At 41.1% G+C, this 13,272-nt stretch overlaps 1 protein-coding gene across 1 annotated transcript; it reads left to right on the top strand.

The window, feature by feature from the left end:
• Positions 1 to 255: 255 nt before the first annotated feature.
• On the top strand, positions 256 to 12,897 carry zc3h7bb (zinc finger CCCH-type containing 7Bb). The gene is made up of 21 exons (XM_077551090.1): positions 256 to 529; positions 1,239 to 1,300; positions 1,405 to 1,441; positions 1,775 to 1,975; positions 2,222 to 2,380; positions 2,700 to 2,840; positions 2,909 to 2,951; positions 3,039 to 3,271; positions 3,344 to 3,629; positions 3,796 to 3,854; positions 3,986 to 4,085; positions 5,970 to 6,131; positions 6,220 to 6,425; positions 6,516 to 6,616; positions 6,701 to 6,882; positions 7,288 to 7,367; positions 7,473 to 7,735; positions 7,818 to 7,923; positions 8,623 to 8,731; positions 8,856 to 8,989; positions 10,175 to 12,897. The coding sequence occupies exons 2-21, from the start codon at positions 1,242 to 1,244 to the stop codon at positions 10,208 to 10,210; spliced, it is 2,697 nt and encodes an 898-aa protein (XP_077407216.1). The 5' UTR covers positions 256 to 529; positions 1,239 to 1,241; the 3' UTR covers positions 10,211 to 12,897.
• The last annotated feature ends 375 nt before the right edge of the window (positions 12,898 to 13,272 follow it).

Here is a 13,272-nt window from a genome sequence, read left to right as displayed (position 1 = left end):
ATTTTTTGGGGGTTTCTGAAACGGATCTTGATTCTTCGCAGGGTCATGAAGAGAAATTATTATTTTAGCTGTAAATTTGTGTCTTTGCATAACTAGAAACGTTTATTATGAATAATATTATTACTACTCACATTTATTTTACTTTTTCGACAGCTACACTTTTAAAGTTGCCCCCCACCTTTGGACACCTTGGAGTAGAAAATGATGAATGAACTCCAAACACAGCCTATAAAACGACGCAACTTTGATGCCCCCTTGTGGCTGCTTTTCGATTGAAACTTGTTGCCATACTGCACTAGCCAAAAACAGCTAGTAGAAAGGAGGCTAACATTTAGGTAGCGAGCAGTTTAGCAGCAGCTGTAGCTCGTGGGGGGGAAAAAAGCTAGTGCTCGGTCTACAAATCAATGCCAAGAACACAACATTTACAAATATGCTGCCTGTATAGCGAGTGCTAGGTGCATATTTCCTCCCGTCTTTATCGCCAATAACGCTCCGTGGAAACAGTACTCCGAAACGCGTGAAACTTACGGTGAGTTGTGGGGAAAAAAGAAAAAAGAGCGACTTGACTAATCACACTAGCTAGCTACACGGTTTTTGTCAACTACTTTTCTGCTGTTAATTATGCACAACAAGCCTGTATGAATACAAAGTAGACATTAAACTATGCTAACGACCTAAATATGCATACACGAAAGCGAAGTTTAACTCCGGTCGGACTCGTTAGCTTTTAGCACTACTAGCGTTAGCAGGTCGACTATAACCGCGTTTACCTCTTGATTACTTCAATGTTAACATTAATATCGGCTAACACAACACTTGATGTCTATTTTGAGTGAGTTTTGTCGGTGCACTTTTCAACTGAAGCACGTAATGTCGATTGACGCGAGTTAGCATAACAACGATGCTAACATGCGGGGCTCATGCACTAAACGTTGCAGTTTAGACATCAAATCTGTCGCGCGTGTTAAATTTTCTTTTTTAAATGAGGAATGTTAACAATCGTTTCAGCTTTTGCGCCATCCCGCTGTTTGTAATTGAACTAGCGCCGTCATTTCGTCAGCGTGTTTACCAAAGGCCCTGCGGATGAATGGAGCCAACCAGGAATGTTGACCTTTTTTTTATTTTATTTTATTTTTTTTAAACAAAAACAACCATGTAATATAAAGTGTTTTATGTGGGAATATTCAGACCATGGCAAATGTGAAAATAAGTCAAATTGTATTTGCTTTCTTCTTCAGGCAATGGATTCAGATAGACTGAAGCGAAGAGAGGAAATCCAGAAAGCAATGAGTTTTATCCAGTGAGTAAAATAATAGTCATAATTGAAAATTGATGTATAAAATAGACAGATATATTGTCCCCTTGTTTGAGACCAAAGTGGTGACTTGTACTATCTGTTTACAGGTCTTCATTGCCTTTCCCAGAACCAGAGAATTATGAGGTTTGGTTATCCTCTTCTTTGCATTTATTTTTCCTTTTTACTGACTTGTTTCTGACATCCTCAAATTCCCTATATAAAGTGTGAGACAGGAGTGTATGTAAGAAGTAATGAACCTAAGTCCACAATGTTTGGAGGCTTGTGGCGTACATTGTTTTCTCTCCTGTCCAGTCTGTTTCCAATGTACTCTATGCATGACTTTAGTTGTTTGTTCTGACATGACTGTATTTTATTTTGCAATTTATGTACAATATTACAAAAAAAGGTATCTCTATAGTATATTTATGTTTCTGGTGCCGTATTATTTTCATGGCCTCATTCATACGTGTGTTTTAGGCTTTTCTGACCCAGTTGGTGTGTAACCTCTTGGATGAGGGCAACTCCTGCTTCCGGCGAGATGGCGATTGCCGTCAGGCAGCCCAGCAGTACGGAGAAGGGATCAGTGTCGCCCGTTACGCCCAGGCCGAAGCCCTCGTCATCCCCCACAAGCTGCTGGAGGGCCTCTACGTCAATAGGGCTGCCGCTTTCTACCAAATTGTGAGGGGAATTGCTTCCTAAACTGCTCTCACAAATGATCTTTGATTAGAATTTTTTCCCTTGCAGTGGCTATTTCTTCACAAGCTTATATTGCTACAGTTTATTGATGCGTGAGTTTTTTGCTAGCTGCCTGCCGCTAGCTACAATAATAATGGATATATTCCTATAGTGGGACTAATAAAGTCTTTATATAAGGTTTTCAATATATTGTACAGCACTAACCGAAATGCTTGTTTTTCTCCTCAGAGGGAATTTGAGCGCGGCATTCAGGACTGTGACAGTGCGCTGTTTGCGTCCGAAGGCAGTCGGAAGGCTCTCTATCGCAAGGCGCTGTGCCTGAGAGAATTGGGACGGCTCAGAGAGGCGTACGAGTGCGGCACCAAATGTCTGCTTACGGAACCACATGTATGTTATGTTGTGTTTTATATATTTTTTGACAGTGATAGGTGGCAGTTCAGGTAACAGTTGACTGGGATTTTTATTAGGTGTTATTAAGGAGGAAGAGTGTATTTACACAGCAAGTCCAAGTGTGCAATTCTAATTGAATGCCTCTATCTTGATTTTTGTTTGGCATTTATGGATTTGTATTCACATTTGTAAGAGGCCCGATTATGATTCGGAAGTGTAGAATTTGAAAGAGGAAAAAAAATCATAATTGTGCCACTTGAGCCATGCAGTGTAAATATGAGTAATTTCATTCTTTCCTTTGTGATTTTCTTTTTAGGACAGACAGGTATGTGATCTGGCTCAGGATCTGGCCAATAAGTTGGGCCTTAAGGGCCGTAAAGCCTACATCAGCCACACTGAGCCACGGACAGCCACGGAGGGAGAGAGTCTTGATGACACATCCGCACCCACTGGAGAGGTGTGTCTTCATGTCACAGCTCATTGATTGATGCCTTTATATAGACCTAACGGATTTTCTTTATTTAGCTGTCTTCCAATGGGATGGAGTCTCTGGGTGACATGGGACCAGGTACGGTCAAATTCTGTGAACATGGATTCCAACCTCGGAGCCCTCCATTTATTTCTTGTATCTCCTCATGTTTTTGCACACCCTCAGCTGACCTGGCCAATGCTCAGTGCATCCCAGCACCTCTGGCCACGCCCATCCCAGTCAGCGACGATCCCTCGGCCTTGACCCCGTGCACAGACCTGTCGGAGAGCCCCGGCAGCCAGTCCCTGCCGCCGATGCCATACTCGGTCCCCGTGTCTGAACACATGGACGAATGCGGCAGCGTCATCAAGGACGAGCTCGACAGTCTCCTGGATTGCATTCCCAAGAAAGTCAGCGAGGTGAGAGGACATATTGCTTTCCAGCATTTTATCACATGTAACGGCAATAACTGTCGCAATCTTCGCCCCCAGAGTCCCGCAGGTGCCATCCCCACCAACCTTCCAAACACAGCGGTGGGTCTGCGGCCCCCTTATTCCCCCAACCTCCCCGCCCCGTCAGCCCAGCTCGCCCCCACCTTCTTCGGCTCTTCCATCAGTGACATGCCACAACTGGAGCCTTACTCGCCGCTGGCCCAGCGAGACCAGGGCTCCACCCAAGCGCAGGACGCTTTGGGAGGCTTCGCAAGCGGAGCCATGGATGGGGAGGGGAAAGTCATTTCTGGTGGGCTGGACTCTTTATCCGAGTACGCTCTCCCTGGTGAGTGAAAGTTTGACCACGCAATCATTCTTCGCTTCAATTTTACTGGCAAAGTCATTTTCAATCACTGGTATATTACACATGGATTGTTTTTTCGCAACAATGTTGACAGCTGACATGATATTTGCTGCAAAGTGCTCATCACTGTGTGTATGTGCTCTTTAAGGGGGACGAGTGTGTCACAGCTTCATCCCTGGGATGCGCAGCCACGGCTCTGCACAAGCAGTGAGTGCAATCTTTGAGTATTTATGTTGTCTACCAAAACTTTTCCGGGGACTTCTTTGGGAGTGGGACCATTTGGTTGGATAGAACAATTTCATCGGATATGTCTTTGTCAATTTTTTTCCCCCCTCCAGAATGGTCTAGCAGGAACAAACCTCTCCATGCTGTCCAGGAATCCTCTGGCTGGCACACACGAGTTCCGTCAGGCCTGCCATGCCTGTTACAGTCGAATAGGTTAGTCAGGGTTTCCGCGGGTCATTAAATGGATCTTGCTCAAATTAAGGCCTTTAAGCATACATATGTCTAGATACATCCACAATTCATGTAAAAACGTTGTTCATGCTTTATTTCATATAGAACATTGTGCAAAGGGGTCACTATAACACAATTTAGCAATAAATGTAATTTAAAAAAAATATATATTTGTGGGGAGTGGTGATTGGTTGTAATTTGCAATGGACAAAATTGCCTTGAGTCCACAAGTTGCTTTATGTTTCAAAATACCAACTGCTCTGAATTTGAAAAGAAAATACTGCTCCTGTCACCAACATCCAACATAAAACACTAATGCCACCTAGTGGCAGAACATTCTCAAACACAAATCTGATTCAATGTTTCACACTCTTTTTAACTGTTTAGCATACTATTAACAAACTTTGGTATACTATTTTAAATGTCAAATAACTATGAATTACTTACTATAAAATTACTGTATCACTGAACTAAAATATATAACCATGTTTATATTTCGTAACCATATTTGTCCACTTATGTTGAGTATAAAAAAAAATATATATATTTTTTTATTTTTTTATTATTTATTTAAAATTTTAGAACAGGGGTGGGCACACTCGGTGCTCGAGGGCCGGAGTCCTGTAGGTTTTGGATGTTTCCCTTCTCCAACACAGCTGATATCTGATCAGCTCATCAGCAAGCTCTGCATAAGCCCTGGTAATGATCCTGTTGATTAGAATCAGCTTCGTTGGAGCAGGGAAATGTCCAAAACCTGTAAGACTCTGGTCCTTGAGGACCAGGTTTGCCCACTACTGTTTTAGAATATAACTATTGTTTTTTTTTTTTTTAAATACTGATTGTATGTTATTAGTCTTCTAATGTTTTGTTTGCAATTTCTAACTTTTTCCTCTTATCCACATGGCCTGTAGATTCTGACAGGGGTACTAACTATGGAAATCAGCCTTGTGACTGTAATAGTAGTGCATTTAAAAAAACAATTTTTAAACTATTGACATGTTCATTAATGTACGCTGTCCCCTATTGAACAAAAAAAAATCAATTATATATTTAGAACCGCTATTACGTGTGATTAATTTGCAAATAATCACCTGTGTATATGCAGTATGATTAATAATTATTTTTAAGTTGCATTGAATTAGATCAGGGATGTGATTTTTCCGCTAATTCGCGGAATTCCGCTTTTTTTACCCCCCCCCCCCCAAAAAAAAATTTTTTTTTTAGTAGTTCATTGTGTATGCACATGACTCCGACAGATAACATCTTCTGCTATAACAAAGACATTTGTGGTATGCTCTAATATGAGTTACTTTTCATTTGGTCATGATACAATTATTTGTTCATGAAATTTGAACTCTTCAACATTATTTATGTGTTAACTTAGTAATCACATTAGTTAGATATGATGATATTCTCAGTGATAGTTTTTAAAAGCAAAGACAGTCCAATGTTTTTGAATGTGACTGATTTTGAGTTGACTAAAACTGCCATTTTATATGGGATAGTTCAATATACATTGAAAATTTATGCTGTTGTTTTGTCTATTTCTTTGTCATGTGAGTGCATTGAAAGTACTTAAAAACACGGAAAACCCATGAGCTCTTTGCCCCCCGTGTCCCCCCACCAGGGCACTGCCCTGGACCTAGCTGGGTGCCGGCGGCCCCCAGACCCCCGGCTAAATTTTCAGATAATTTCACTTTGGTCAAATCACATCCCTGTTAGATATGCTCATACATACAGAATCCCTGTTAGTAGACTGTTATTGTTAAAAGTATTAACCCGTGTGTGAATTTCTTTGAATTTGAGTTGTTTTTTTTTTATACATTTTGATACATTGGGCAAACTTTGTTCTCCTCTTGCTTACAGGTCCGCGAGTGATGGACTACAAATACCAGCCAGAAGCTGCGCATCGATGTAAGAGGGACGTCTTGCTGTGTCGCCTCAAAAACAATGACGACCCCACCTGGAAGCGGATTCGGCCCCGGCCTGCGCGGAACAACTTCTTAGGGGCCTTCGTACTCTGTAAAGGTGTGTGTTTACGTTTTCATAAAAATAAAAAAAATAGAGTTCAATGCGCATTTCCCTAACATCGTCCCTCTTTTTGTGTGTCCTGCAGAGGTCCAGGAACGCCAGGAGTGCCAGTACGGTGAGAACTGTACCTTCGCATACTGCCAGGAGGAAATTGACGTCTGGACACAGGAGAGGAAGGGCGCACTGAGCCGAGAGCTGCTGTTTGACCCCCTGGGGAGCACGGAGAGACGCGCGCTCAGTGTCACTCGATTGCTGCAGCTCCACATGGGCATGTTCATGTTCCTCTGTGAGGTAAGATCAGTCCGTCTAGAAGATGCTCCTCTCTTTCTGTTTGGGGGGGAGGAAATAAATATTATTTGTATGAATTTGTTTTTTTATTAGGAATGTTTTGATAGTAAGCCCCGCATCATAAGCAAGCGCAGTAAAGAAAACTTGGCAGTGTGTTCCAACCTCACAGCTCGACACCCGTTTGACGACAATAAGTGAGTGCGGGGCTCTTCGAATGTCAGGATTGTTTTTTTGGGATCGTACGCCACAACGATGACAATCGCGGAATGTGACTCTAGGTGCCTGGTGCATGTGGTGCGGTCAGCCAATGTGCGCTACAGCAAGGTGCGACCTCTCCACCCCCTCTGCCAGTTTGACGTCTGTCGCCACGAGGTTCGCTACGGCTGCCAGCGCGAGGACAGCTGCTCCTTTGCACACTCGGTCATAGAGCTCAAATGTTGGGTGCTTCAGCAAGACACTGGTAAGCGGAGAAAGGACACTTTTTTTTTAATTTCCTTTTTTTCCCCTTCAATTATACAATTTGTTTTAAAGGCAATATTTTTCTGTTTCAGTTGAAGTAAAATAAAATCAATAAATTGCCTAAGAATGAAATAAATGCAGCCAAATAAAATCATTTTCATTTATTAATTAATTGTGTTACATTATACTTTTGAAGAACTATGAGTCAGGGAGTACTCATGGTATGCCAAAATTTTGGGGTACAAAATAAAAATAAAAAAAAGTTGAGAACCACTGTTCTCGACAACTGCTAATTTTTTTACTGTTGAGAGGCTAAATGTCATGTCAAAAATGAATAATAGTGATGGTAACGGAATATGAGATGTTTTATGCAGCAATAACTGACATTCGCCCAAATTGTCTTCAGGCATTACCCATGAAGAGATGGTGCAGGAGTCCAAAAGACATTGGCAGAGATTAGAGCAGAATGCACAGAAGCAGCAAAGGGTATGTTGGAAATATCAATGGGATGCTGCAGTTCTGTTCCTGATGATTCAAGACCTTCAACACTTTATATTTACCCATATTTTTTTAAATTTCCTTCTTTTCCAGCCCCTCCATATTCCCCACCTGAGCAGCAGCATGCCCGTAGGAGGAGTCGGAGGAATGGGGGTGGGAGCGGGTGGCGTAGGGGGAGGAGACAGCATGGGCGGGGGCGGCGTCTCTTCTGTGGGAGCGCTTGGAGGCGGCGGTGGCGGGCGGGGCCGCCCGCTCAACCTGAAAATGAAGTTTGTTTGCGGCCAATGCTGGAGAGAGGGACAGGTGAACGAGCCCGACAAGAACCTCAAGTACTGCACTGCCAAAGCACGCCATAGGTGGGGCCGCGCTCAAAGCACATGCTGGATTTGCCCTGAAGCGAGAAACCATGTGACTCGCAAAAATGTGTTTGTTTGCTAGCTGGACGAAAGAGCGTCGAGTGCTGCTGGTGAAATCCTTTGAGAAGAAGAAGTGGGTTGTCGTTCGGCCTCTCCCATTCTCCCGCACCTATCCACAGCAATATGATGTGAGTGCCCCCCCCTGTTACCCTCACCATGGACTCTCCAACATTCAACATAAAACACTAATGCCACCCATTGGCAGACAATGACCACAACACAAATCCGTCTTTATTCTTCTAGTTCTATTACAGTTTCTTTGCATTTTCCAGCCGTCTCAAATTTTAAACACCAGGATGTTAAATTTCATTAGCTTGTAACCTCCTTAATAATCAGAAAGTGATTAACTCATTCACTGCCATTGACGGCTATACACGTCAAAAATTCATTTGAACTATTTATATCACTTTTTAAAAAAAAATCCACTTTTGTTAACAAGAGTATGAAAACCTAGAAAACAAATAGTGTATGTTTAGAGCGGATATAAAATTTGTGATTAATCTTGAGTTAACTATTGAAATCATGCAATTAATTACAATTAAAAGAATTAATCGCCTGACGCAATTTAAAAAAAGAAGATTATTAAAAATTAGGGGCGCATGACTTCACTAGTTAACTCACGATTAATCACAAATTTTATATCTGTTCTAAATGTACATTTCTTTCTAGGTTTTCATACTCTTGTTAACAAAAGTGGAAAAAAATGTTAAACTAAATGAAATAGTTAAAATGAATTTTTGACGTCTACAGCCGTTAATGGAAGAGGTGTGCCATCTCATTTGTCACGTCACACCGTAAATAATTTCCTTCTACTGGTGTCCACCCAGATGTGTGTGCACGTGATGAAGCAGAAGAAGTGCCACTATATCGGCAACTGCTCGTTCGCCCACAGCCTGGAGGAGAGGGACGTCTGGACGTACATGAAGAACAACAGTTGTAAGTCGCACATGATACGAATCCAGGAGTTTGATTCTTTGATAATTGCTCCTCCACTGGCAATGAAGTCCCCATTTCACCGATTGTTGTCGCGCCGTAAGATTGCACTTGCCCTTTTCTCCAGTGAGAGACATGCAGCAGATGTACGAGCTGTGGCTGCAGCTAACCAATCAGAGCAGGCGCACTGACAGCACCGCGGTGACCCCGCCCCCGGAGGACAAGCAGGTCACCATCACGGCGGACTACAGCGAGGGCATGGTGAGTGGGTCGCCGCCGTCACCACGTGTCCGCCTACTTCACTTTGCATGACTCGCTGCAAAACACATTAACACGCAATAATAGTCATTAAATGTTTTTTAAGTCACTATAACATAATTTCGCAATAATAAATGTGATTAAATTATGTGTGTATTTGTGAGGACTGGTGACTAGTTGTAATTTACAATGAACAAAATGGCCTGGAGTCCACAAGTTGTTTCATGTTCCAGAAAATTACCGCCGAATCCGATTCAATGTTTCACACTCCTTTTTAACTATTAAGCATAGTTAAAAAAAATAAAAATTCAAACAGTTATGAATTACTTACCATAAAATGACTGTATTAATTAACTAAATTATGCAACCATATTTGTCCACATTTATGTTAACAAGTATGAAAACCTGGCAAAATATTTCATTGCACATTTAGAACAGATATAACCTGCGATTTAATTGCAAGTTAGCTATGGAAATCATGCAATTACTATTGAAATGTGTAATCGACTGACGGGCCTTAATATATAAACAGTGTGTATGTATATTAGGGGTGCGAATCTTTAAATGCCTCACGATTCAACTCCCGATTTTTGGGTCTGCAGTTCGATTCAGAATTGATTTTCGGTTAGGAACGATTTTTGATTCAAGATGATTTGATTGACAATGATTTTTGCTTCAATCTATAGATGTGCAAGGAATCGTAATGATCTACTCCAGTCTGGCTGGCTAATGCTAATTAGCGCGCTACTCGCGGCACTTTTATCACTCAATAGAACGGCCATACGCTGAAAAAAAACCCAACTTTTATTGGAATAACTTGATTGTGACTTTTTCCTTCTACTCTCTAATGTGGCTACAATTTAACAGTGTATTAGACCGCGTGGAACCACACTGCCCCTCAGTGGCCAACAACATGAACAGCGCTCCAAATTAAGGCACACAGAGACAAAGGCAAGACGGTATAAAATAATTAAAATAAAATCTATTTTGGGACATTTAACTCATTAACTGCCATTGACGGCTATAGACGTCAAAAATTAATTTGAACTATTGCTATATAATGTTAAGAGGATTAAATTTGTTTTAAGTCGCATTAAAAAACAACAACACTAAATTATTATAATTACATACTTTTTGAGACTGCAGAAACCCTGAAGAACGATAATATGACGCTGCGTATCGTTCCAGGGAGGCCGACGGTTGTCCGACGGGGACGACCTCTGAGGCTTAGCCTATCTTTGCCGACAGACCAGCTGGCCGTACCGACAACAACCCAACAGCCTGTCATCGCACCAGTTCATCACTTGCCTTGTGGGAGCCAATGTAAACACAACACAACACAACAAACACACACACACACAGTCGTACATTTACACAACTCATGAGCCACAAATCTTTGAAGAAGCTTCGTTTGTTTCGGCAGTACGTGTAAGTCCCCCTCTGTCAGGATATCGTTGACTCGAGTAATAATCGCAAGTACACAGGACTGAAAATGTGTCCACCAGACACCTCCTGTTTTCATTTTTTAGCCTCACAGCATCAAAGCAATCCTCAAATGAGCGCGCTGGCCGCGGTTCTTACTGACGAATGGAGCTGTTGACCTTTTCAACTCGATAGTGCCAAAATAAAATTCTCCACGTGCTGTTAGGTTAATCGACACCCAAGTAAGCGTTCTGGTGGACCGAACCCAACTCTCTCTACCTTCGTGGACGTACGGCGAGAGTCCAAATGTTGAGTTGTACTTCCTCGTTATATTGTCTGCCATATTGGTAGAGCATTTTGAATGTAACGCCCGAACGGGCCTTGAAAATGGGGGAAATCGGATCGACTTGCGTTTCTAAAATCACGAGCTTAAACTGTGTTTTCTCTCCCCTCCCTCGCGTCCTTTTTGAGAGGCGGCTGTATCACGCACGCACACGCGCGCGAACGATCTGCTTCTACTTCTACACATCTTAACAGATACATGAAATTAAATGGAATCAAAAGAAGCGTCTTGGTTCAAGAAATAATAACCTCAACTGGACTGAATCGGCGTCAATGCTGCCCATGCAGAAGATTTCTGTTGTATTTAATTAAGAAGAAAAAGAAAATCATTTTAAGCCAATAAAAAGGGCTGGACTAAGATGAATAAATTTAATTTGAGATGATTGAATCAAATTAAGAATGTATTTCCTTGTGTTATAATATTGAAGCTAATTTGAAAGTAAAGGGCAAGTTGATACCTCTCCAGTCCTACTGAGGCGTTTTTGCACCCCCCCCCCTATCATTTAATCCAATCCGGTCCTGATGGCTAAAAGAAGACTTCTTCTTTTTTTTTTTTCGTGCCTGTGAGCAAAACGCAAGCAGGAGACCCGCCTGCCGTCTCATTCAAGCCTTTAATGCAAACAGACACAATGGAATCATGTCTTCTTGAGCTCACACACACACACACACACACACACACACACACACACACACACACAAACAAACATATTTGCATATGATGCTATACTACTAATAATAATTGATAACTTAGCAATCAAGCATAATAAATATATAACCAGAAAACTGTATTGATTACATAGAACTTTCTGTTATTGAGGTATTGCTATATGAAATGTATCGCTGAACTAGATGACCATAGTGATTTCAGAAAAAGTATTCTTTTTTTTTTTTTACGTTGTCAATTTTCCTTCCGTGTGGGTTGTTCCAGTCAAATGTTCGGGTCGCGGCGTTAAAAAAAAAAAAAAAAAATGGACGGAACGAGAGCGCGTGTGTCGTATTAGCTGTGCCAACGAGCCCTCATCTGGAACAGCCCACCATTTTAGCTTCTTTGAGGAATCCTATTATTACTACTACTACTCTTAGTATTATGAATATGATAATGATTGCTATTGACGATTTCTCTTCTATATGCTATTGATGATATGTACGTTTATTGCAATGTATACCTATATATGTATCCATGTATGAATATAATACTGGTAAATATGCGTCTGTGTATGTGGGGGGAGGCGGGAAGCAGACAACAAAATGGTGGTCCTAATGCCGCAAATCTGTCTATGTAGGCTTTAGGATGGCTGTTCAATATGCTAATGTTGTCTGCTCGCTTCCCATGCGGCGCCATCTTGGCCCGCAATGACTTCGCCAGACAAGAAGTTGATCTGAGAATCGCACACAGATGCTGATATACTCCTGCATAGCGCCTTATTTGATATAGTACACTTATAAAAATGATACATACCCTTATTGTATAACCCTGCTTACTATATACAGTACACTATATGATACCTGATAACCTATTATAATACTTAAGCACCCTGGTAAGGTAATTTAGATAAGTGATGGTGGAGGTGTTTTTAGTGGCTTGGCAGATTGAACCACACCTTCCTATATTTTAGTTGATCGTATTTCAATTTGAAATCTCCTGTGCGCTGATTTGCAGTCATCCTATGGAGGTATGGATAATGTTATGAATTAATATGCCTTTTTTTGTTAAAGTTGACAGCGCTCCTGGTTAAATGATTTTTTTCTTTTTCTCCCCATCTACACGTTTGCCTCTTCAAGTGTATTTCGACAAAAGAAGGTTGGGCGTTTATCGCTTTCATGAGAACATCTCGCCAAGCCACAGTACAAAAACTTCACTGCTATTCGTGTTACCAACCACCAACATGCTCCTTTTCATTTGATTCCCGGTACAGAGCTCAAATTCAATCGTGTCATTCAGTTCGAAGGAATTATTGGTTATTTGAATTAATTTCAACAATCAGAAGAAAGAAACCAGGGTTGTGAAGAAGTGGACAAACAAGGCCTCTCGTTTTGTACTGTATTTTTTTTTTATCATTACATTTGGGTTTCTTGTTTTTATGTTTTATTGACTTTGTTTTTTCTCCTCCCTGGTTGGAAGTTAATAAATACTCAAGTGGACCAAATCTCTTGAAAGCATTTAATAAACACTTTTAGGAAAGAAAAAAAAAGTGTGTTAATTTTTAATTTTCATTTTACAATCGTTTTTGTATACCATGTCTAAATTTGAGGACTTTAACTCTTTCATACAAGTGCAGAATATGTGCAGCTGTTTACAACATCAAAAATGAAGTCAGAAAGCGTGCTAAACTGACGCTTGGCTCGGCTCATTATTTCACTTTACACAAGCAAATTAGACATTTATCACATTAATGGCGGTGATACCTATCACAAGATTAAACTTGTGTTGTTAACCGCAACGCTTTAACAACAATTTATGCAACCAGCGTGTTTTTTTTTTTTTTTGTTGTTGCTTCCTTTAAGTAACACCGACACAGTTT

This window comes from Vanacampus margaritifer, chromosome 18 (assembly GCF_051991255.1).
Source record: "Vanacampus margaritifer isolate UIUO_Vmar chromosome 18, RoL_Vmar_1.0, whole genome shotgun sequence".
In the NCBI taxonomy this organism is placed as follows: Eukaryota; Metazoa; Chordata; class Actinopteri; order Syngnathiformes; family Syngnathidae; genus Vanacampus; species Vanacampus margaritifer.
The sequence above is the reverse complement of the archived record's forward strand: the minus strand, read 5'-3'. Positions and strand labels throughout refer to the sequence as shown.

Coding starts and splice junctions, on each gene's coding strand:
- zc3h7bb (XM_077551090.1), top strand. CDS start 1,242: ATGGATTCAGATAGACTGAAGCGAAGAGAGGAAATCCAGAAAGCAATG. Junction 4,086..5,969: donor TGCCTGTTACAGTCGAATAG/GTTAGTCAGGGT, acceptor TCTTGCTTACAG/GTCCGCGAGTGATGGACTAC. Junction 6,426..6,515: donor TGTTCATGTTCCTCTGTGAG/GTAAGATCAGTC, acceptor TTTTTTTATTAG/GAATGTTTTGATAGTAAGCC.